This window comes from Lepisma saccharinum, chromosome 18 (genome assembly GCF_977018435.1).
Source record: "Lepisma saccharinum chromosome 18, izLepSacc3.1, whole genome shotgun sequence".
Taxonomy (NCBI): Eukaryota; Metazoa; Arthropoda; class Insecta; order Zygentoma; family Lepismatidae; genus Lepisma; species Lepisma saccharinum.
The window spans coordinates 64,945,678-64,972,524 of NC_139246.1; the positions used below are offsets into that span (position 1 = coordinate 64,945,678).

General features: G+C 39.9%; 2 protein-coding genes across 2 annotated transcripts; one reads left to right on the forward strand and one right to left on the reverse strand.

Annotated features, from left to right (window-relative positions):
- The first annotated feature begins 2,775 nt into the window (after positions 1–2,775).
- On the forward strand, positions 2,776–23,441 carry LOC146002133 (uncharacterized). Its single transcript, XM_083139852.1, has 3 exons — positions 2,776–2,878; positions 10,857–11,237; positions 21,577–23,441. The coding sequence occupies exons 1-3, from the start codon at positions 2,867–2,869 to the stop codon at positions 22,057–22,059; spliced, it is 876 nt and encodes a 291-aa protein (XP_082995978.1). The 5' UTR covers positions 2,776–2,866; the 3' UTR covers positions 22,060–23,441.
- A 2,361-nt stretch (positions 23,442–25,802) lies between these two features.
- On the reverse strand, positions 25,803–26,321 carry LOC146002308 (protein GVQW3-like). The gene has a single exon (XM_083140021.1). The coding sequence runs from the start codon at positions 26,319–26,321 to the stop codon at positions 25,803–25,805; it is 519 nt and encodes a 172-aa protein (XP_082996147.1).
- Positions 26,322–26,847: the final 526 nt, after the last annotated feature.

Sequence of the window (26,847 nt, forward strand, 5' to 3'; positions counted from 1 at the left end):
AGTATATAATTCTGCGTATTTGTAATTTAATTTAATTCTCATGTAAAAGTAGTATGAAAGCTAATGGCTTATATTGAAAACTGAGAAAAGGACGAAAGAGGGAAATAAGTCTCTAGATCTCCAGAAAAAATCGTCAAAAATGTGTTCAAATGTTGTCTTCTCCGTCCGCGAACTGCAACAAAAATACGAGGTCAAACTTCCATTTGTCAGAATTGAAACTGTTTATAGAATCGCAGAACAAGTTGAGGCAAATTAGCAATTTGCTTTCACCATACTGTAATTTTAACCATTTTAATTGATCAGCACATTAAAAAAGATGTACTGTAATTTCACAGATTCGTGCCAATTTTCATATCGAACCTGAGCACGCAGAGAATACAATGTTTTCTTGTTTTATTAAATTTACACTGTTAGTTCATCTTAACTTATAGCACAAAAAAACTCCACTGGTGCATAGGATTTCATTTTAGTTACTTTTTCGGCGTCAATTATGTCGTGTCTCCAATCCGCACAGTCCGTGCTAAGTTCTTCAAAATGAGACGATGTAGTCAACAGGATTTTGATTCATTGATTGATTGATTTGTTTTATTTTACTTTGCTTTTTGTGCCACTTTTGACAAATGTGCAAAGATGGGGATGAGTCATGATGTGATGAAATTGATGAATGGACACTCACAAACATCCATGACCCGGCCGAGATTCTAACCTGGGACCCCTGGCGTCCTAGCGCGATGTGCTAACCACTTCGCCACGGGAATGATAAACGTAAAGTAAAGATCACGCAGCCTTTGAGACTGGGCAGTGGCATTTTTCAATAGTTGTCATCTCTGCTGACGGCTACCATTCTGCTTCAGTTTGTTTGAACGTTTGCTTTAAGTCCATTTTTACACAGATAGTCTAATCGGTACTGGACCTACAGTTTAAAGTAGGATCTGAACTACTCTATCCTGGTAATCTCTGGAGCAAGGTCACGCATAACGGAAGGGAAGTGGAGACAGTGAAGCTGAACGCCCACTGTGATGCAGGGAAACGCAGCAACAGACGCGTGTCAGTCGTCTCAGAGGGCGATAACCTTTAAGATAACCTGCAGCCTTCTGGCACGGAAATTACCGCTTCGGTTCCGCATGTTTCCCTGTAGTGGGCATTACACCAGTTGATTTCAACAGAAGTAGACAACATAAGTTCTGTTGCTCTCTGTTGTCCCCTTCCTCCCCGTCTCAGTGAGAGTTATGCTTAAGTGGGCGGAGCGAAGCAGTAGGCCTACACGCTGCTACAATGCCTGGTAACTAAAGTGGCTTTTCCCCTCGCACCTGTTCATTGGTCGAGCCCTCTAGAGTCACTTGAGCAGATACTTTCTTTCGTTCGCTCGCTCCAGAGATTTCCGGGACAGAGTATATGTGCCTCCATAGGACGAAGCTTGCAGGGCATCTGTGTAAAGAATGTGACAGAGTTATTACAAGGCAAGAATTGAATTTAGGAACTTTTGACGTACCTAATTCTTAGTATCTCTAAGGAAAGCCATTGTTAACAATGTATACGTGGATTACATTGCTCTTGTACCTAACCTGAGTTATTATGCACGTATGCAATGTGGATGATTTAAAAGGGCAGAATAACATCATATGTAGATTACTTTAGGCAAAACAAGAACTGGTTCTGTAGCTTACTTGGTGGAGCACTGGAACGATGTGCCAAAGACCTACGTTTGAATTCTGTTCGAGCTTATATTTTCTCTGTAATATCTACATTAAGATTCTGAATGTGTGGCAATGAATTAGCAAAATAATAGGAATCTCGTGCTGATGTCTCATCAAACAACACGTGAGAAATTACTCACGGTTTGACGGGTACCTGTCAACTTTTTGTATTCGAGGACGTGACGGGGATTAAAGCCAGATTATCCAAAAGTTGTCCAAACTTGCTGGGATGATTTAAGTTTCGTATACTCTAAGTATGTTATAAATTTCGTGAAAGCGGCCTTCGTGGCGGAGTGGTTAGCGTAACGCCTACGTAAAGCGAGTTCCCACGCAGAACTGTATTTCGGGAGGGGTCCGAACCAAGTGTGGTGGTGGGCATTATTGAGGCCAAGATTGTTGGTGGGGGAACCCCCCTCTCCGGATTTCGCACCTTGTATATATATATCCTTCGTCCCACGCTCAAATCCTGTTTAAGGCATGGATGTGTCACTGTGTTTGTCCCTCAACCATTTTATGTGTTCATCTTTCATTATCATCGTCGCGATTAACCAAAGAAACATACAAGCGAAGTAAAATAACCAAAATAGAAAGAAAGAAAGAAAAATGTCTGGAGAAATTCCAAGATGAAGAAGTGGAAAGCAGAACATAGGCCAATTACTGACGCGAAGAAAAAGCACATGAATTTTCTCCCTGTTTAGTTCGGGTACGATGATACTTACTCAATCTTAACATAATGCAGGATAATAAGAAGCAACGTATTTCGCAAATCAGCACCATTGTTCTCTTCTTGCTTCCTGATTGCTCTTCAGAATTTATCAGATTTAAACAGAGGAGTTATCAGAGAGAAACACGTAAAGAATTCGGAACAAAATCTGAGAGATTTATTCGAAAAATGTCATCGCGCCTGGCAACGCTGCTTCGGTTTCCCGATGTATGTCATGCGTGGCGCGAGTTTCTTTTGTTCCAAGATGCAACTTAAGTTAATGCTGAGGAGAGGCGAAGGATAAGCAAGCCACGCCTCTCTCAAACTTAACTCTTTCCTTCGCAACGAGCACCTTTCTCCCTGCCTCCCCTTCCGCGTATGTTATTGCGGCACCTATAAAGGCAGAGCGGCGTCCCCGGTCGCCGTGCATTTAGTGAAAGAGCTCCTGTTGGTTCAAGAGAGGAACATGTTTCTAAAGGTAAGGCAGTGCCTGGTTTCTCTCGCTGAGAGAGAGAAGTGTCTTGTTTCAATACTTCAGACGTAATGTAGTCGCCTTGTAATCAAGGTGTCCCGGGTTCGATATCCGGTGGAGGTACAAGAGGTTCCCATCTCATTTCAAACTGTAAGCCCAGTACCGATTAGCCTTCCTGTGTACAAATCAGTGGTGCCCACAGGGGGGAAAATGGTGCAGACTGCGCCATGAAAATTTGGGCGAGGGGAATTTTTTCTGTCAAATAATATAAAATTTAACATTTATGTATTTTTCTAAAATATATGTAAAAAAGTTTACACCTTAGGTGCACCATATTTAATCCATTAGATGAAGAAAAATACTACTGCACTAAAGATAAAATTCACGTAATTATTGCAATGAATTACTAAAATTTACTCCAAGCAGAGGGGGAGGAACCGTATTATATTCTCGCCTGAGTTTAGGAATTTCCAGCTGGGTGATGCAATGTATCGTGAAACAATATTTAAATCAGTTACACGGCTGCAGGATGTTATTTTGTTTGTACAGGTTGCATTTTCTATCTTAAGTTGTCTAACAATTTGTGTTAAATACTCAAATTGTGTGCTTTATAAATCTTATTCTCCACTCACAAACACTGTTTAAATGCACATTTAAATAATTTAATTTATGACATTTGAGAGTAACTTAAGTAACCGATCAATTTGTTAGCTTTCCGCTATTTCGAAAATTTGAACAATTACAAAAATATGGACAGTTTATTACGTAATCATGCAAACAATTTTGGGAGATTATGATGTAAGATTTTGATGGGGAATGCATCAACGGTCTTGGGGTGGGATGGGTTGGAGGGGCATACCAAGTATAGCGTTCAATAAAGCTAAGAAAATGTTACTTACAGTAGACACGCTGTCGTAATTAAATACTTTATGTGGAAAATGACATGATTTAGGGGGACGCGCCATTAGCCTTGGGGGGTGGGGGGGTGGGGGGTGTGTGTTGTGGATGGGAGCTGATTCTACTTTACGAATTCAATGGCGGTTTAATGATTTTTCGGGCAAGGGTATCTTTTATGCCTCCAGAGTTTTCCTGAACCGAATAATCCTACCCCTTCTTGCTTGAAGAAAATTGTATTTTATCCAGTTTGCACTGATTTTTAACATCCGAGAATGCTTTGTTAATTCTTATTTCTCAACTCTATTGGGCAATTTGCAATGCGTATGTAGAGTACAAGTACGCATTACTGGACACAGAGATCTATATAATAATGTCTTATAATATATATTTAGTATAATAGAACACCACAACTCAGTGTTATTTTATAACTGATCTCTATCTCACCAAAGTTCAAATATAATTACAGCCTACCAAATCTTTGACAATTCACATATAATTTACATGTTCTATTAGTAATTTTTTATTAGAACCGTGACATGAAATTGAATCTAGCATTCATAATTCGACTCTTTGTTGATGCGGGATCACACCCTTCACTCTCCACCTATACCTATTCTATGCAAATTGAATTTCAGAATTTCCGAAGTTGTTAAGAAAAGAAAAATAGTAAGAACTCTTCATTGAATGAACTACCTCATGCTAAGCATAGTCTTCTTGGTAGGGATTAGCAGAAACTGATGTCGGTTAAGTTTTCTGAGATGTAACAACGTCGGACAAACGAACGTGATACGCAAATATGACCAAACGTCACGTTTTCAAATGCCATAGCCCTGAAAAATCTCGATAACTAAGCTATGTAAAATGTCAGCCTCTACCGTTTAGTTAATGAGGGCTTGGTTTTCTCCAAGCTTCTTACAAGTTTCGAGCGGTCTGCCCTGCGCAATTGTCAATGCTGGAGAGGATACAGTGGTGTTTTATGACATTGTAAAAAATATTTTTGAAAGTAAAGTACGTAGTTCATGAGTAGTGTTTGGATGAAATATACAGCTAATTCGCATTTCTGTATATTTCGGTCCAGTTCTGCTCGTACGAGGAACGACTCTTCTTGCCTTCACCAGAACTTCTAGATTGACAATAGGGCCATGGGCTGAGCCCTTGTGCCCTCTGCCTAACTTCGGGGCTGGCTTTAAAGACGAAATTCAATTTTAAATTTTCAGATTGCAATTTAGATACTTGGCAGGTTGATGCCCGGACAAGAGCGGTTAAATGTCATTTCAAACTATCTGACATTGAGGTTAAGATAACTCAGAGTGTAATGTTTGTACAGGAACATTATTATTATCATTATTGTCATTATTAGCATTTTTAACTTGAAAAAAAAAGAGATATTGAGATCCTGAATAATTGCAATGAAGTTGTTGCCTACATGTTACATATTGCATCAGAAGTGTTGCATGTCACATCATCAGGGCCGGCGCTAGTCATTTTGCTGCCCTGGGCGGTTGCGGAAGATGCCGCTCCCTTTCGAACGCCCCCCCCCCCCGTCATTACGCAGCAACGAGATATTGAAAAATCAATATATTTCTAAGTAAAACATCAAACTATAAAATAAATAATTAGACTGGTTACGTTATTTCAATATCATTGGATATCTCGCTCGACCACAGTTAAACTTTAGAAAATGCGACACTAATTTTATATTATTATTATATTTTATGAAATTTCTCTCTCTCTCTCTATCTTAAATGTATTAACAAGTATTAGGAAAGAAATGAAGACTTGACTTCATATGTTTACCATTGTAGGACTGTATGATTGGATCTTTAAAATATAATATTCCCGGATCTCCCACGTGGGTGATCTAAGGTCTGAATTCTTTCCTGCGTTGTCCCCGCATAAAGCGGCTCTGGGGTTCACCCAGCCTCAAATTAATAGGTACCTGTGAGCAACCCTGGGAGGTATAAGCGGCCGGAGATTTGTGCTGATCGCATCAGCTCGAGAATGTGTGCGGCCCTACCCCCCACATGCCCTAAATGTGACTTCATGACATGGTTCTACATGCACAGGGAACTTTACCTTTACCTTTGCATGTAATATTCTTTTTCGTATAATGCTATCCTGCATAAAATAGAAACAAACGTGTTTCAGACGTTATTGACCGAAGATAGTATTTTTATTAGCCTTAATTGAAAAAAAAAAACGGTTGCCGTCAAAGTTAATAAATTCGAAGTTCAACACTCACATTAGGCGCAATATCATTACCCTTTATCAGTTTAAGGTCTCTTTTGGTGTAATTGTTTTATTATAGCCGAAAACACTTTTAGGTCATATTTTAATTCAGTAGCCTTCATGTGTTAACATTCCGGCAAGGTTTCTACACTTTTCAGACAAAAGATCAGATGGCATGTCTTTATGCTTATTAATATCACAAAGAAATTTAAAAAATCACTATGATGTTTAAGCTGCTCAAATCTTTCTCTTAGAGCTAAAATAATCGTCTAGGACCTGGTAATAAAAATCAACTTTGTACCGTTTTTGTCAATCTTCAGGAGTTACATCATACGGAAACTGCTTCTTATTTAGATTTCGGCCCCGTACAGTGTTTCCTATCTTTGGATCATCTACATCTAACCGGGACTCAGGGGTCGCCGCCGACGCCTCCGCGAGTGGAGGGAGGGAGGCCCTCAGGCTGCCAAGTGCCGTCTATACTCTGTCCCAGCTAACTGTGGAGCAGACAAACGAAAACCAGTCTCTGCGCAAGTAGTGGCGCGAGACGGCTCCACCAATGAAGACGTCAGAGAGTCAGAATTGCGTGGAGTAGGGGAAAGCGACTGCAGTTACCAGCCTTCCTATCAGTATCTGCTGCTTCACTCTGGCCAATAGATTTCCCTCGCTTCTCTGACGCTATGCGCGGACTTGCTCCACAGTTAGCTGGTACAGGGTATAAGAAACTTTGAAATTTTCCATCACTGCTGCTTTCTTCAAAGCGCTGATATGCTTGCAAGAAATCATCGAACAGCATCTAACACGTCGTAGATTAATGTTTTGAATACATTTGCTCATTACATTACGTGGAATCTGTTTTCCAATTTGTGACACTCAGTGGCTTTAAAGTGAGACTACTGATATGTTCCTCCAAAACGGTGGGTTGGCATATATTAACTTCCAAGTTATATATATATATAATATTATAACTTTCAAGTTTTCAATAGGCTTATTTTTTTCGTCTCTTCAAAATTTGCCGCTCTGGGCGGTGGCACGGTTCGCCCCCCCCCCCCCTCCACCGACCCTGCATCTCATGTGTTTTTCGAATCACTGTCCCGTGGAAATAATTGTTCGTCTTTGTAGGGATCAGCACGACTTGCTCTTGTTGCAGTACTTTGCACAAGGCTATCATTTTGCTTTCACTCGCATGCCTTTAATGCCAAAGCATACAGTTAGAGTTTAATAGCTCATAATAAGTCACTTTGCTTAATGTAACCTTTCCCGTGTGTACTTTCTACGGTTCAGGAATTTATATTACAAATGATAAAGGGAGTTTGTGTCTTCTCTCTCTCTCTCCCTCTCTCTCTCCCCCCTCTCTCTCTTATTATTCAAGGTGTCAGCACTGTATTTTAATACCCATTCTTATGTTTTCGAAGTATAATTGGGCTAGGGAGAGGCATATAATGCCCTAGATTAGCCAGAGTATTTATGGAGAGGAGTGTTCTTTAACATTTTACTCTGGGGGTATACTGTATATTCTGAAAATAAAAAAAAATAGACCCTCATCAACAGGAAATCTTTCAAATACCTCTCAGCTGATTACTACGATTTCAACTCGTTGCTTTAATGGTTTCCTTAACCGCAGTACTAACTAACTATCTAGCCTTCTTAAACCCGAAGGTTCATGGCTGCAGCAACACAGGCCTTCCATCTGTCCCCATCCTGAGCAAGATCTATTTATACTCTTTTCCATCCCTACCGATTTCCTTTAGGTCTATCTCAACGTTATCCCTCCATCTTCGTCTTGGTCTTCCTACAGGTCTCTTACCATCAGGTTTTCCAACCAGAATCCTGTAAACTCTTCTTTCCTCTCCCATTCGTGTCACATGGCCTGTCCACCTAAGTGTTCTGGATTCAATTATTCTAATAATATCTGGACATGAATACACATTATGTAGTTGTAAAGTATGTAACCTTCTCCACTCACCTGTCTCTTTGTCCCTTTTAGGTCCAAATATTTTTCTAAGGATTTTATTTTCAAATACTCTTAGTTTATGATCCTCTTTTAATGTAAGGGATCGTATTACTTTAAAGTTAATAGTAAACAGCGAAGCACTGTACCGCTAATTCATGCCTAATATGATTCAGAGCTTTATCAATATCAGTTTCTATCTTATATCAGACACCAGGAACTATAACATGATGTCTGTTAAATACTGTAAGTACTGGTGTAGTCCATTGAGGTATACGGTCCAAGTTTTTATTTACTCAGACTCTTCTGGCAAATGCTTGGGCACTTACATACTCCATTTCCTAAAATTAACTGCTTAACATGTTTTTTAAAAGTATTGAAATAATAAAAGCATGGTTATAAGAAAGAAGCAAACACTCGTTCAAGCACGTGTAGTTCAGTGGGCGGTAACATGTTGCGTCTGCCATTGCCATTTAGCGGAAAAGATTGCACGTGTGGTTGCGTGGAAGAGATTTTCCTCGATTTCTCAGGCAGACCAGTTGACGGTGTTCCCAGAGAACACGGAATTCACGTTCCATGTGATTGCTCCTTTGCATAACGCGCTTTCTCTTCTTCCCTGCCCACACCGATGCTGAAATACGCAAAGAAAAATCCTTAATAACTCTCGTAATTGCTTTGCGGATGTCCCCAATCTACCAGTTGGATTCAGCCGAAGGCAATGGTAATAGAAGGAGATTGTACTTATACAACACAAGGTCCATTCACTCTGTTCTCAATGTGAGGGTTATTAATTTAAATGAAAACGGCATTAACCAGTGGCGACGCTAGGATAAAATTATAGGATGCCTAAGAGGAGACAGTACGATCCAGTGCACAAAATTTCTCAAACCAATATGCTTAATAACATTTATATTTTTTGTGCAACACCAAATGAACTAAACCAAAAAAAAAAGTTTTATAAAAAAATAAACGTCGCAACATCGAGTGCCATTATACGTATTAATATTGTCGATCATTATTAGTGAATATGTTGTTCCTACCTGCGTTGGTAAACATTTCCATAAGAGTTATCTGACTTATTAAATACAACAGTTATTACATGATTTGTTAGTGAAAATGTGATATACAAGTTACCATAAAGACCATACCCTGTACCTGTCATCTCTGGAGGAAGGACGCGCATAGCAGCAGAGAAGGGGAGAATCCACTGGGCAGAGCTAAGCAGTACCGTAGGCTGGTAAACGTAGTCGCTTTCACCCCTCCACACAATCCCGTTTCTCTCACGTGTTCATTGGTGGAACCGTCTCGCGTCACTACTTGCGCAGAGACTTGTTTTCGTTCGCTTGCCCCAGAGATAGTTGGGGGACAGAGTATAACAGTATGTTCAAGGGAGTTTCACAAAAGGAAAGCGGTAAAAATCGGAAATGCATTTTCGGCATTTTGATGAAGAAACTGTACACTGTCGAGGACTAACGACACTGAAAAATATTCTCTGTATTAAATGTCAATGAATTAATAAATAATACTTCGTCGAGGAATGACATAATCGAGCATCCACCATTTTTAAAAATAATAATCTGTTTTAGTATCAGTTCCATTTCCTAAGTCAAGGAAGTAGAATCAAAGAGAACAAATATAACGAAAGAGAATTTGTTTTCTGTTATCTCAGCTACTGATTGTATCGCATACTGGATGTGCTTCATTTGAATCTGCTCCCGTAAAAACTTGCATAATTTTGTCTATTCTTCTATTACAATTGTGAAAAAACATAATTAATAAAATTTATTTCACTTATGTTTTTAAATTCTCTTGTTTTGAGTAATACCCTTCGCGCAACAGCTCTCGAGGGCCAGAACCTACCTGCCGACTGCAAACCTCACTCCCACATGCAAAGGTAGGCGATCATCTAACGTGTGGTCAGCACGATGAACTCCCAGTCGTTGTTGTGGGTTTACATGACCGAGTTACGCTACTCATTCGTAGCTCCCCAATTTCCTGACGATACTGGATGGCCACCGGTCCCATACACAGGGTGAAATCTCAGGAGAAAAGTTCTTACGCTCCCCCCAGGAGACCTGCGCGCGACCCGTAGCCTGAAACCAAAGCCTGTCTGCTTAGACTGAACGGCCACTGTGCAGGACGGTTCTTTTGGGTACAATATTGTTATTTCATCAATCGAGTGTGTAAACTAAATAATTTTAAGATATTAATTCCAACTACAATAACTTAATACTTGAAAAAACCTATCAATACACATTTTATTTATACACCAGCCATTTGGTTTGCTCTGTCTCTACATTTGCTATAGTTTCCGAAACAATGTGACAGGCACATCAATCAATTCTTCAGGTTTTGTCTTTGTAGAAGGGTTGCAAAACGTCCAGGAACCCATAAATTCCAAAGGGCTGGCTCTATTGGGTTCAGCAACAGGGCTGGAATCTATTTTCGTGCACAATTTAAATTTGGCCCAGGTTGCGTATTGTTCCATTTTAATACGTTACTTGGACCCTATTTAAACTGATTCGTAAAAAAAGGTTCCTGGACTGTATTTAAATTGATCCGGAAAGAAGGTTCCTGGACCGAATTGAAATACTTTACAGATAAAAAGGTTCCTTACGGTCCAGAACCCATTTAAGCTTGCTGATTTTCTCTCCTGGACCGGAATTGAATTTATTTAAAATTCCTGCACTTTTAACAACCCTGGTTTGTAGGCTTCACTTAGTCGCACCAAGTTCTCACAAATATAGTGTTGACACGGACTGGATGGTTGGACAACGATTCCTACGTAAATATCCTCCGAGTCTTGTAGTGCGTTGATATAGTTCTCGCTCCTGAAAAATAGAAATTCTAGCAACAGATCTTTTAGTAATTTAATTTAGAACTTATAGAAAATTTATTTTCTCGTTTTAGGTAGTGTGTATTTTATGCCTGGCAACCCTGAGCGTTGCCGCGCCAGGACCAAATCCGCAGCAGATCCAGTACATCCAGCAGCAACAACACGAGCAGCAGCCACAGTACCAGCAGCCGCAGTACCAGCAGCCGATCCAGTACGCCAGCCAGTCGGCGGGGTTCGCGCGCCCCGTCGTGTACCAGCAGCAGCAGCTGCCCACGCAACAGTTCCGGGTGGCGGCAGCTCCTCAGGCCTTGGCGACCTACCAGCCAGGCGCGAGGGTCGCAGGGGCCATCCAAGCGGGCCAGCTCGCCCAGGGCCTGGCTGTGAAGAAGGTGAGGCCGGTGGCTGGGGGGAAACTGCTCGCTCCCGGACAGCAGCAACTTCCTGAAGATTATGAGGTGAGTACAACAAATATTTTATTTTAGTAGCGTTAGCACTTTTGGATAATTTCCCTTTCTCAATGTACTTCTTGAGATGGATTATTCTACAGAGCGATGCATTGAAGTGTAGACCGCCACGTTAGTGTTTGCGCTATCGGAAAGTGATGCATTCTCGGCCGTATGTCGGCATCGTAGAGTGTCGATGAAGCAAGGGCACAACATTTCCCATAATTATTTTAAAAAGTGATTTATTTACCACATTTATAAATGCTGTTGAAACTAGTCGCCTTCGATGCGGACACATTTCTGATACATCTTTATTAAGACACCCACTAACGTAAGCTTGCCAGGTGGCTAGAAATGATTTTTACCGAGGTCCTGAAAGTAGACCCGAGACTGTGAAGTTACAAGGGTCCTTGTTTTGTATTGTGTGGTTTAGTTATTAATCCGGCAACTGTGATGTGATAGGGTGTTTGTTACGTATTGTGTTGTTTCTAGTGTACTCAACCGCAAAGTGTGTTAAGGCTTAGGAAATGTTTTCTACTGCACAGCGTGCATTTATTTATGATTCATATATGTTAACTCAATCGACACGTGAAGTTCAAAGGCGATATGAAACAAGAGACTCGGGTGTAAAAGTTCCATGTCGTAAATAAACCACTCTTTAAACAAGTTACGAAAACATGCGAGCTTGAATCACGGACAGCCTACAGTTCCGACATACGTACGGAAGCGCCTCGTTTGCCGATAGCCCGAACACTGACGCGGCGGTCTACACTTAAATGGATCGCTCTGTATATAACAGTCCCTATTAAAAGCCGACGAATTCCAGATAAATAGCTGGAAGTCACCGTAAAAGGTTGTCTAGAAGGGCTGGAATATTTGGCCAGCCAAATAAAACGTTTACATTGCGTACACAAATTATTGATAACATTTTCTTGAGAATACAACTTCAGATCTGTTGAATCACAACATAACGTTAGAGCGAGTGTATTTTCATTCATTCTTTCACTCTAGTTACACGTTCTATGCAATTGTGCAGCGAGAACATTTTTACTTATTTCGTACTAACATAATATGGTAGATGCCTTTGCGTATGCATTTGAATTGTTGTCCACTTTATGCACAGAAAGGCTAATTTGGACTGGGCTTACAGTTTAAAGTGCGATCAGAACAACTGTGTAATGTGCCTCCACTGAGTATCGAACCCGGGAACCCTTGATTACAAGGCGAGGACGTTACCAGTATACCATCGACAGATGCCTTTGGGTCGTACTTCGGCTATTATAATACAATCTTAATGTATAGTCACCGGCAAGAAAAACGGGATCCTGAAATACTCTATTATTCCCTGCAAGTTGTTTTGTGTGTTGCCTATAATAACTCTACGGCGATGAGTGAATTTTAGTTGCAAATTGTCAATTATAAGTTCTGTCACCGCCGTAGAGTTAGACAACACACACACATTCCTTGCAGGGAATAATAGAGTATTTCAGGATCTAGTTGTCACACTATTATTGCCGGTGACTGTATTTACGAAGCTGAAGCAATATTATGCAGATGACATTACAAGAGGAAAACTATACTTTAAACTACTTTTACATTCACGGCTACCACAGAAAGAACGGTCGTAGAGAAGAGATTATTTCCCGCTCGGAGCGGCCGTTGCCTAATTGGATGGTGAAAGTTCAATCCGATAGAAGGGAATTAGAGACGTTTTCTTGTCACGTAGGGTTTCTGTCGAATCGATCATAAACGTGTCTTCCAGTGAATGGGACTCCCGGGAGGAAGAAAGCAAATCCATCGGAGGTTATTGGCTTTCCTCGATTTTCACAACCTCCAGCACAGACGTCTGCGATGCGAAATATAGAAGGTTGGGCAATATTAGCATGCTCGCAAAGATGGCTTCGTCCGCGATCGTTGGGTGTGACCGAAAACTGAGTAAGAGTTTCTTCAAGCAGAGAATTGCTTTTTACATCGAGATATGATTACAAAATATATTATGAGGAGATAACTCTCCCGTTCCTGGTGTATCAGGTATTTCTGCTTAGTGAGTCTAATAAACCATGATAGAAACTCACCAAAGAAGATAATAGGCTCTAATATAGTACAAATTAACATTAATTGTCATGGTTGTAGCACGAAAACTGTACGTTTCCGGACAAACTGTACGTTCCTATTCCAAATATTGTCTACTCAGTCCCCTCTACTAGCCCTAGGAGTTTGTAAGGGGAATTTCCAAGCACCCTGTATTTACGGTTTCAATGACGATAAATACAAGCCTTATTTTTAAAGTACTTAAAGTGTTACTTTTAAGAACACGTTTATTGTAATGTTTATTTAATACCTACATAATCATATCAAAATAACAATAATATCTTAGCTTAAATTGCTTCATGATTTTGCAATATGCTTAATGTTATGCAGCAGTAACTTAAATTAATTCATGTCAACAATAAATCCAGCTCTTTTTAAAACAAGTTGCCCCGCACCCGATAGATGTATATGGTGGCTCACATTCCACTTTAAACTGTAGCTCCAGTCCCGATTAGCCTTTCAGCGCATTAAGTGGACTTTCAAACAAACTCAAACAAACAAATAGCCACGCTTAAGTAATCAGAAATAAGCTTTTGGTGCTAATCAAGAGTGACGCCCACGGGAGCGGTGCCCAGGGAAGGCGCCCGCCCTTTAATCCGCCCCTGAGGGCTGCTACGTGTGAACGTTGTACGTTAATAGAGAGAGACCTAGCATATTGCGAGAAATTCATCTTCAAATTTGAGGATATTTCTTTCTGTAGGTATATATGAATGTACTTCTGTTGTCTTCCAATAATCGAAAGACTTTTCGTAACATATAATTCTCCAGTAAGGAATGGCATAGATTCAGAAATTGGGCTCCACTTAGCCTATGAGAGTGAATAGCTTACAATTTCTGATACTGATAGAAATTTTATGAACTAATATCATAAGGATCCTGTTTAAATTATTCAATATTTGATATTAGGTATCTCCAGCTCTTAAGAACTTTAAAACCTTTCTTTCAATTTGTTTCGACAGATTCAAATTGTAGTTTTAAACGATAATCTGACATTTCTATTCAATGACATATTACAAAATAAAATTGACGTAAACACCTGCAATAATTATGTCTGCTTCGTCATATGTCTCATACTTCACGACCGGATCAAGAAAGTGTGGGGCGTTACCCTTCATGGCGTGGTGCTAAGCACAGGGGAGCACTTTACCTTTATCTTTTACCTTTACTTCGTCATATGTGCGGATATTTTGTTCGACCATATTCCTAAGTAGGAATTTCGCGTGTGTGTCGGGCGAGGATCTGTTCGTACTACTTATTATTTACCTAAAGTGTATGTTAATACAAAATTCACTCCTCCTGGTTGGCTTGATTGGTTAACCAGGGGAGGCAGGACCATCGAACCTCTACTAGTTTTAACTCGTGCAATGTAAAATATGCACTACAGGCAACAGATATGACACTATTGTAACCACTTAAATGCATTTATTGTATGACAAAAATGAAACACGTATTTCCAAAGTATCGTAGTAGAAGTAAAGTGAGCCGTAAGGTAGCGATAGCGCAGTACGTTTCTTTGAAACTAACTTTTTCAACTTTGCCGACATGGAGCTAGTTGCTGTCAGTAGGAAGTGTTACAAGCTACTTGAAACTATTAACACCTTCGCACCCTAAAATACCACCTTGAAGTCGGCCTCTGTCAGTCTCGACTCTTACAATTAAGAACGACAATTGACGCTGATTGCATAATTACAAACATAGTTTAAAAATAACTTACACCTATTTTGCATAGAAATCTTCTTGCATGACTTTCGTTCTGTGATGTCTTAATGCATGTAATTTTTCCTTCGTTTCTCAAGCGTTTCTTGTAGCTTAGATTTTTTCCATATCAGTGTTTCATTAATGTGAATTTCACATTAGCTTGAAATGCTACATTTTTCCTTTGTTATGTGCTGAGATTTTCTCACATCTGAATTCATGAATGCCTAGATGATATTCTTCATTTAACATCAATATTGTGAGTGGTTGAAAAAAAATCCAATTGGAATAATTTCGCACCAAATAAATGTCTCTCTCTCTTTGAGAATCAACGTAGCACCAACACAAATTCGATGTTTGGTTGCATATCCAGGCATTCATGGATCGCAGTGGGTGAGAATGGTTGATTCGGTTTATTTTACTTAGCTTTTCTGCCTAATCGCGAAGGTGATAATGAGTTATTGTCCAATGAAATTGATGAAGGGACACTCACATAAAACACCCATGCCCAGGTCAAGATTCGAACCCGGGTCCCCTGGCGTCGTAGCAAGCCGACATAACCACTTCGCTATGTGAAAATGTGCATAAAACCTCTATTTCAATGTCACGTTGAAGGTAGTTTTTTGTAGTCCTTTTATAATCTGGCTACAAGGCCCAGTCTGTACTATTGCGCTTACCTCGAAAGAGAGTGAACCGAAAGGCAATTCTTTCTTGTGGCGCAGAACTTTGTATGGACCTTTAAAAAGTAGATTCCATGCGGGCAAAAAGTTGACCTTGTCTGTAGTAAAAGTGACTGGGCGCCGTGAGAGATTTGTAGGTTACTAACCTGCATTGGAAAGGTTCATGGCCAGAAAACGATCCAGTTCCACGTTTTTCAACTTTCTCTGATTTTCTCGGAGAGAGTTTTTATCGCCCTCTTTTTTTAACAGCTGCAATCAATCCCACCTATCTTCTCCCCCCCCCCTTTCCTTCCTGATACGTTAAGAGCATATGGGCGCACTAGGTGTTGGGACTTTCCACAGACGAGGAAAAAGTTGTGCAAACTTTGTCCACACTTGTAGTGACGTGCCACCGGTAGCCAATCTTTTCTTCTTATACTGCAGATGCCAACGTGAAGCATCAATGTATAAAGTATGTTACTGAATTGCCGCCAATCACCTATTACGATTTTTTGTTTTAAGTCCACTTTATGCTTAAAAAGGCTAACAGAGACTGGACCCACAGTTTAAAGAGGATCCCGGGTCCGTGGCTACTTTCTTAAAAAAAGTTGTATTGATTGTTGTATCGAGGGCGGGAACTCTTGATTACAATATGACGACGTTACCACTATTTTTCGTTAAAAAGGAATACCCTTAAGCGGTAGTATCCCCGCGTTTTCACTTCTTTCTCAACTTTTACATTTCTCAGTTTTTTTGTTTTTCTCATTTGGACAAACAGAAATATCCATGTCTTACCCGGGATTCAAACCCGGAACACCTTTCGTTTAGCAGGCTGTGCTAACCACTCCGCCACGGAGGTCGACTTACCCCTGGATTCTGGCTTGTTATAGCCTAGATCACACACACAATGCATATATTTATGTATTTCATCACTCATCCCTATCTTCGCAAATTAGCTAAGAGGCACAAAAGGCGAAGTAAAATAAATTAAATAAATCATATATATATATATATATATATATATATATATATATATATATATGTGTGTGTGTGTGTGTGTGTGTGTGTGTGTGTGTGTGTGTGTGTGTGTGTATATATATATATATATATGTATGTATGTATTTGTATGTATGTGTGTGTGTGTGTACATATCTATATTAGGGCTGAGCCGATACTACTTTGAACAGATACCGATGCCGATACTCTCACAGATCCCATATATACCGTTCCCGATGCTTGAAAATTTTAATAATTAAAAGTTGTTCAAAATATTGATTAATATTAGTGTTTAAGTATTCCACTCTAATTATATGCATCAATATTAAATTATGTTATGTTAACACCAAATTTGTGCAAAATAAAAATAAACTTAGAATTTTGCATAATTTCCACCTTAACGAGACTGCGAAAGTGTCACGCGGCATTTTTCCGGACCCCGCGAAAGACTAGAATGCCGAAAAGTATCGTCCGGTATCGGTAAATAATTTCCAACCGATACTTTCCGATACCGATGCATCAACATCAGCATCGACTCAGCCCTAATATATACCTATATACATACGTACAGACGAATTTGCCACCACGCTGTATAGCCTATATATGTGTATAGTAAAGCAGAGCCGATACCACTTTGAAGCGATACCGATACTCTTACCGATTCCTACCGATACAGATGCTTGAAAATTGCAATAATCTATTTACCATTTTTTTTTTTTTAGAATATTCAAGAATTTCGTCAGAATATGAAAATAGACATTATGTAATCACAAAATATAACTTTCTGTCCGTAATTGGTGCAAAATAAAAAGAAAGTTTAAATTTTGCATAATTTCCAGGATATTTAGACTCCACGAAAGTGTCACGTGGCACGTCTGCGGACCCCGTGAAGGACCAGTATGTCGGAAAAGTATCGGCTGGTATAGGTAGATGAATTCCAACCGATACTTACCGATACCCTTGGTATCGGCTGACACCGATCCATCGGTATCGGCTCAGCCCTAGTGTATAGGGTATTGGTTATGTGGGGCGGTAGCAAATTCATTTGCACCTAAATATTTTGCCAACGTTTCCTACAGGCTCATAATTTAGCTCCCTCCAAAATTACAGGAATTTTTAATGGGTTTTGAATTATATACGTATTTATCTTTACCACAAAATAGTATTTTGTACTCTCAATGTAATCCTGAATGAAGAACTGACTCGGGATTTTTTAGATGCATTCTTTATATAATTTACTAACGAGGAATCTACTGCGACCGTCTAACAACCAGAGTCGTATGATTACATGCCACTAGGAAATCTTTACGTACCAACTATATACATAAATTACGAGCATTGCGCTAGTTCAATTCCTCTCGAACTGTTACTTAACCTAGTGAATTACAGTACCTACTGGAAACCGTAATTGCAGACATCGAGGATCAGCGAAAGCTATTTCAGCGACGGTCCTGGAGCCTTGCGCAACGCGAGCGTAGGCTCCTTCCATTCTCGTTGGCAACACGGAAGACGCGGAGGGCGCGGTCGCTGGAACATAAGAGCGGCGACGAGTGAAAGTAGGTGGCGCGAGCAGCGCTATGGTGAAATGACGGAGAAAGTGGAGGAAGGTCGGTGCACCGGTTCTCTTCCGAGGGGAAAAAATCGCTCTTCGATTGTTACGTGTCCTTCTTAGCACATGCACTTGCTGTGACAAGCTCTGGAGCGAGACTGTTACGTAACTTTGGACAACGGGGAATGCTCTCGTGGGGCCCGAAGTCACGTTTGGTTCACAGAGTCTGGCATAATGCGTATTGACTTTTAGATTTTCATTCAACAGCCGACAAGACGACAAGCATCTGTGCGTTGTGACTTAGCAGCCATTTACAACAATACATTGAGTAAAGAAACGGATCACTGTTGACAATAGTCCGAATGGAATCTCTCCTCTCAGGCCAGTGATGAGAAAATGGTAAATTTCTCGTATCGGACAAACGGCTGAAATTTGCTAGTTCATTTAATTTGAATATTCGTACTTACGTATTCTGCATTGAGAAACATTGCTGAAAGTGGCATTTCACTTATTTCACGGAAATAAGCTCTATTTGCGACATATCGAGTAAGTTTTCTTCGTTTCTTTTTGCCTTCGGTAACACGCAAAATGGCGGTCACAGTTTCACTACCGTACTCGGCATGCAGTGTTTCCATCCCACTGCACCCAAAAATACCTACGTAGCCCCACAAACCATTGACGCATAGCACCACGAACCATTCATACATAGCCCCACGAACCATTTCCGGTAAGGTTAGGTTAGGTAGGGTCACTATAGGTTACAATAGTGAAAAATTTGTTTCGAAATAAATATGCATAGCCCCACACACCATTCTCGCATAGCCCCACGAACCATTGACGCATAGCCCCACGAACCATTGACACATAGCCCCATGAACCATTGACACATAGCCCCACAAACCATTTGCGGAAACGTACCTTCTTCAGTTACAAAAACACGTGTTTGGAAACACTGACCGGGATTACGTCATCGGACACAGGCTACATCCACCTGGAAGTAAATGGATGCAAGAGCTTTCGTGCATCGGTCACACATTTATATCGAAAAATAGATGATTTACCGGCAAAATTCAATGAACGATGCGAGAAAACACTTCCCCGAGCTTCCACAAGTCTAAAGAAACTGCATTCGGTAAGTAATTTCTCCTGTAAATTTGAAGAAATCCGTTTGTCCGATACGAGAAATTTACCGAGAAAATTTACATTGAACCTTATTTTTTTCTATACACGTCCCTGCCAGGGTGGTTTCAGTTTTCCTTCCTCCTGTGTCAAAGTGGTGTTTGGACATTATTTCGCAAATTCACAAATTTCGCTTTTTATCCTGTAAAAAATAGAACAGCCAAAATATTTTTGTCTACTTTCTTTCCTGTAAAAAATAGAACATCATTGTAAAACCTGAATCACACAGAACTGGATTTCCAGTAGAAATGCCTTAGTTGGCGCTAGACTGGCTACCCATTTGCTAGTTTTCGCCTCACACGATACTTGTTACCGTACTTGGCGATAGACTTTTGTTCCCATAAGACATTGCGCAGAGCAGACAATCTGTAAAGATGGACGAGCAATTTATAAGAATGTTGTAGGAGAATTACTGTTTGTGCTTTTATTAAAAATTAAAAAAGAGTAGTATGGACTAGAAATTGGCTCGAAGAAAATATGGTAATCAGTGCGTACCGATCAAGCTTTTTGATGAACTCGGGTATGCGTATTCATACATGAGATTCGCATAAGTCATTCACATAAAGAAAGTCAAACATTCAATACACTTGTAATAATAAGGATTTTAATTTTCGGCTAATCATATTTGTCACGTACACATCTCATTGTTTTGCATAAATACCTAAATATTAATTAACTGAACACGAATGCACTGCACGTTATCTCTTTACTTCTTTTTTATCGAGAAACTAACAAGAACAGCCAACTGAAATCGCAGGCAAAAGAAACTCTCCTTTGCAAACTCACAGATTATCTTCACATGCTCAAACTTTGCTCTGATTTGCTGTTTCACAGAATCCAGTCGAGGAAAGCCAGTAGCAATTAGAACATGTCCTATTCCTTCAAACCAGTCAAGCAGCCAGTCAGGCAGCCATCACATCCGAGCAGGTAGTCAGTTCAGCGCTAACTAACTGGATATCCGGTTCCGTGTGATTTGGCCTTTAAACTCGTGACCCACGACGCGCTAGGAAAAACAAACTCAAGCCACAGGTTTCGGTCATATCGATAACATGGTGTAATTTGTGTGCGCCAGTTTTGGTCATTATAACCGACGTGGCAGAAAACGTGTTAAACCTGCAATATTGGATTCAGAGTATAATGTTTTAATTTCCAGCGATCTTTAAGTCATTGAGATCCATTTTGCTAGATGGCATTAATTTTTTTAAAAATATATTATTTTAAGTCCACTTTATGCACTGACAGAGTAGTCGAGACTGGATCTGCAGTGTAAAGTGAGATCGAAGCCACTGTGGCAGGTGTCTCCAGCGAATATCGAACTCGGGACCCCTTTATTACAAGGGAAGCACTCTCGTGTACCGACTCACGAATATATAGCTCACAGTTTAACCAACGCCAGAAACAGTTCATTCTTATTATCACTTTAACCTAAAAATATATTTATGTGATAGAAAAACTCACCCCATACCACCCTATACACCCACATAGAAGTAGGCTAATTATCTAATGTTTTTGTTACTTTTAATGAGTGAGAAGTTCATTACTGCCTGATGTTTGGCACGCAATTCTGTACGAACGATTTGCAATATTAAGAAAAAACTGGATTAATTATATTTTGAATATTATAAAAAATATTTAATGTGACGGATATAGTTTGTATTTTAAAAAAGAGATGGTAAAGAGATCAATTGAAATAAAATGAAGCAACAACGGCCTTTCTGTTACCAAATTTACATCTTTCTCTGTTTACAATTACATAATTTTGGGAATATTTAAAGGAGGGGTATGTGAAGGATGTTCTAAGGAAGCGGTCGTAAAAAGGGGATGGGCAAGTATTATAAAATTTCGTTTATTTTTCGCATTTTAAAAGAGCACTACACTGTGGATGTGAGTTAGCAATACTTGGCAACGGATAAAACCTATCTTGTCTTGTTACCTCTCATGTGTTTTTATATGTGTCAGTAAATTAGGCACACACAGAACTGTCAGCTAAAAATGCAAGCTCGACCAGGACTCGAACCCGATGGCACGGAATGCTAGATACCCGGGTTCGAGTCATTGTCGAGCCTGCATTTTTCGCTGAAAATTCTCCGTAGTTTTATGTGCGTGTTTGAAGGAATAAGCTATTTGTGGAAAAGATCTGTGGCAAGGATGCTCACGTCAAGTGTCTTTATTTCTATTTCAGCCAAATCCATCTTATCAATTCGCCTTCGACGTGAAGGACGACGAATTCACCAACTACCAGAACAGAAAAGAGGAGAGGGACGGCGACACCATCACCGGCAGCTACAGCGTCGTGGACTCCGACGGCTACATCAGGACGGTGACCTACACCGCCGACCCGGTCGGAGGGTTCAAGGCGGAGGTGGTTCGCGAACCGACGGACATCGTGGTGAAGATCCCGCAGCCCATCTTGACGCAGCCTCTGAAGCAGCAGCCCCAGTACTACCTGAAGGCAGGTCCGGGTCAAGCCCAGCAGCCGGCGGGCATCCGCTACGCCTCGCCCGCTCTCTTGGCCAACCAGGCGGGCGTTCCGGTGGCCAAGGCGACGAAGCTGGCCCAACCCGTGCGGGTGGCGGCGGTCAGGAAGATCCCCGCCGGCCATTTCTTGGCGGGCGGGCAGCCTATCGCTTACGCGGCCCAGCCGGCAGCACAATATCAGCAATAAAAACTATTACGTAACTTCCTGCTTGACAGGGTTAATTTTTCTTGCCTTGTGGTAAAGACGTTATGTTCCTGCTCGGTGCCCTTTCTCATTTGTCTTTTTTTGTTACGATTTTTTTTTCTTACATCATGGTCGTGAAAGCTGCGGAAACTAGTGTAGTGTATAGAAACGCCTCGAGCAATATGTTTCTTCCTCAGTGTCTCCACGAGTGAACGATAGTGTTGTCTTCTTTTCGTGCTGTGTTAGTTCAGAGAGCATTCGTATTATTATTGCAACATGTGTTGCTACATAATATATTCGGCCATTACTTGAAGCTTTCAATTTCGATTTTGTATATGATTATTAATTTTTAGGTCTCTTAATCTGAAGTACTTATTACCTTGTCTTCTTCTGGTTTCGTCATTATATGTTAACAATGGATGACAAAATTGTTATTTTCTAACAAATGTTGAAAGATACAAAGCAAGATACATTTGATGTTAAAAATCCCATTTGTAATAAAACAAGTGCTATTTTTAACTACCTATAATTCTTGTCATTCTATTACACTTAGTTTAGAGTTTGTAATTATTTTTCATTACTTTCCTTCCTAATATTAATTCAAAATGATGCACTTTATTTTCGCCTATAATTGACACTGTTCTGAATTCTACAGTTAGCTCTTTTGCTTCTCTTATCTTTTTTAAATCAGATTGCTACTGCCGTAAAATATATTTTGAACACTTTTTTGCTTACTTAAAAATTCTGCACCCTGCACCTCCCTCGTTCACTGACTTTATTCTCTTTTGCTCAAATTCCGTATGCTAAGCACAATGAAATTGACTCTTTACTCCTAACGCTTCCATTACATCTAGCCCAAAATATATTTCAACTTACCATAACTTCCTGGATGGTGTGAGACAGCCATTTTGTAATATGATTGGCGTTTATTATATCTGTTCCATGACACATATTTGGAAAACTCTTTCAAGTTTAGTTTATAACGCATTGTTGACGTCTTCCTGAAATACAATTACTAGTCTATTCAAGTAGAAAGGAACCCCTTCCTTGAATTACCTTTTTTAACCAATGATTGTCTTTGAACAATTTGGCAATTGTTACTTAATTGCTGAGTCTAAAAAATGATATTGCAGAACTTCAAGCAATATTTATGCCGATAATTTTTGTTGTTTCCTCAGTTGTGAATGAGACCAATAAAACATAAATCTTAATATGTGTCTTAACTGCTAGCTTGTTAAGCTATAAAAGTATAAGTATAATACTTATGAGTGTTTAAGATGTAATCCAAGATTCTGAGCTTTCATAGTTTAGAATATCGAAGCGTTGCGTGTTTGCTTGTGTCAAGTGTATTTGTCATTACACGAAATAAATATTATTTTTCGATTGGTTTGTAGTTTATTTCCACAATGTAATAGCTTAATCTGCTGTTTCAAACTTGACTTTTCTGTTGGAATTCAATCACGTTCTTTATTACATACCTTGCACGAACAAAAATTTAAACATAAAATATGTTAAACATCTAAAGATAATCAGAAAAACTGGAACTAACTCAGACACGATGAGGATGTTTAAATGAAGATACGAACAGAATGAAACTTCCGGGAAAGTAACCGATAACCTTCTGAGGAACTTTATACTAGCAGCCAAATACATGTAGAAAAAGCATTAACTATATTGGTATTCCTAGTTTTATGACAATGATCAAACCAATATTTTAGAATACATCTGATACGTTTTGTGAATATTTTTTCTTCCTTCTACATTAATATCTCGCTCCACGTGCTACGATAATATAAAACGATTTATGCTTTAACGCTAGAACCGACTTGAATTTAAATTGCATTGGTAAGGTAAATTGTCTCATTATTAATAAGTAAACGATGGTAAAATTGACTTATACTCCAATTGGCACAGTTAATCATGCATTATATTAAGGTTTACCATGCAATGTACTACAAAGAACTTCGGAAATACTTACATTTTTTCTTAATATATTCGTAGGTAATTAAATTTAGCAAAGAAAATCCAGCGTGTTTAACCTTGTTCGTAATTGAAACAAACAATGTTAAACATTTTCCTGTATGTTACTTCCTTGTATTTTATTTCTACAGTTAACACACCTGAACTATTTAAACATTTATAAAGAATACATTCCTGCAAAACTTATTCATTTATGGATATTTCGAAAACTCCATTCATGTTTACTTACACAACAATTTTACGGGGAGTTACCGTATTCGAATGAATATATTAGATTCTTCGTGTATACCATGTGATGCGGAGTGCACTCGACGTCAAGAGTCCCGGGTTCGTTCCGGCCTGGGAATTTGTGATCTTTGTGAGTGCCCCTTCATCAATTTAGCCTAAAGTGGCAGATAAGCGAACCAAACCAAACAATACTACATATTTCTTTAGACCATGAACCAACAAGAGGAGGCACGAAAGGTACTTAGTTATTGCAAACATAGGCGTAACTTCGAGGGTGCAGGGGGGGGGGCAACCGCCCCCAAAACAATTGCGGGTGTTAAGTGAAAGAGAGGTTTTCCCCCCACGTAAAATATCATAGATACAAAATATTTCAGAACTCATTGTGTTGTCAAGAATGTGTGAAAATGAAAACACTGATCATGAGTTTCAACCCAGAACTTTTTGTGTATGTGTGTGAGGAACATACGTAATTTAAGGGAATATTTTCCAAATTTGAAATGAATTGTTCAAAACATTATTGACAACCTCCGTGAGTTCAGGATGCTGTGAATATTCTTTTTTATCCTAGAAGGCTGAGGACGAATACACTATATACTCAACACTACTGGATATTAAATCCTATTCTCTACTAAATATTATTCTTGCTGTTTAGTATATTTAGCAAACATAATAGGTCCAATATTATAATTGAGTTTTACTCCGACGCAACTCTTCGAGAAAGGAGACTGAAACTTCATCGGAACCGGAAGCTTCACTCATACTTGTGTGCTATAAGTGGTATGTGGTGGGGCGGATTCATATGCACCATAAAGATCAAAATATGCATTAAAATTTAAAGAAACATCTTAGAAATTGTATTATGGTCTATTTACGCTTTATGATCTCATGGATGCTCTTGGGGCATGCCACATCTCATATGAATCCAAATATTGAAAGAATTCCCGTCTAAAGACCCACATTGCTTTCGTGGCTGGTAATACAATTTCTCAACATACGAGGGGTGACTGAAAAGTTCTCGGCCTACCCATGAAGGGTTGCCAGGATCTCAATCGTTCATGGTTATTTTTCAACATAGTCCCCTTTCAGCGCCACACACTTTTGCCACCGGTGCTGCGGGCCCATGATACATTCCTTGTAGAACGTTTCATCCTGCACTGCAAAAAAGTCCTCCACCGCAGCCATGACGTCATCATCTGGTGGAAAATTGATTCCATCGAGGTGTTGCTTGAGTTTAGGGAACAGATGAAAGTCTGAGGGAGCCAAGTTTGGCGAATAGGGAGGGTGTCGAAGCAGTTCGAAGCCGCAGGACTCGATGGCGGATATTGCAATGGTGGGCGTGTGCGCGGATGCATTGTCTTGGTGGAAAAGGACGCGCTTCTTCAACATTCCACGACGTTTCACCTTGATGGCGTCCCTCAAACGCTTCAGTTGAGCAGCATAATACGCACTGTTCACAGTTTCACCTTTTTTTAGATACTCAGCCAGGATGACACACCTCGCATCCCAAAAAACAGAGACCATCACCTTGCCAGCTGATTTCACTGACTTGAGCTTTTTGGGGGTGGGGGGGAGGGGTGTTTCCACTGTTTTGATTGCACTTTGGACTCTGGCTGAAAGTGGTGGACCCATGCTTCGTCCATGGTTACAAAACGTTGGAGAAATGTCTCAGGATCAGCCTGAAGGAGGGTCAAGTTTGCTGCAGACAAGAGGTGCCTCTGACGTTTGTTCTCAGCACTCAACATTTTTGGGACCCATCGACATGAGACCTTGTGCATGTCCAGCACAACTGTTAGTATGTGTCCAACGCGTTCCTGGGACATCCCCACTTTCTCTGCGATGTAACGTTCTATCACTCGCCGTTCTGCCATAACAAGATCCTGTATTGCTGTGATGTTTTCTTCAGTACAGGCCGTTGCCGGCCTTCCACTGCGAGGTGCATCTTGGACAGAGGTGCTCCCCCTCTTGAATTCCGCCACCCACTTTTTCACAGTAGAATACGATGGGACATCCTCCCCCAATGTTTCCATCATGTCCTTGTGAATGTTCTGTCCACTCATGCCTTTTTACAGGAGGTATTGGATAACCGCACGAATGCTCACTTTATCAATTTTTCAGAAAATGCTCACCGTCTTCACTTCAAACATCAAAATCTGAAAAACTAAAAAAGATAGTACTATGAAATTTGGTATGGGCCTTTGCAAAGGCATATATTATGATTATCTAAAGTAACATTCAGCTACGATAAATGCATCATGGGTAGGCCGAGAACTTTTCAGTCACCCCTCGTAGATAGCAGAAAACTACTGCGTTTCTATAACTTGTATTTTATGAATAGAGATCATTACAGAGGAGAAATTGATGACCAGTTGCTTGATTTATTTAAAGTTTTCTTCTCAAATAACAGAACCGTAATGCACTAATGCTATTAACTATTCAACATAAGCGACAAAAGTTGCTACAAACAAATTGTAGAATAAATTCATAGAAATTTCACAGGCTGCCACAACGACGTGTTTTACAAACTGAAAAATAGTTGAACTATACTGTACATTACAAGATAAAACTAAACTCATGCAAACAACC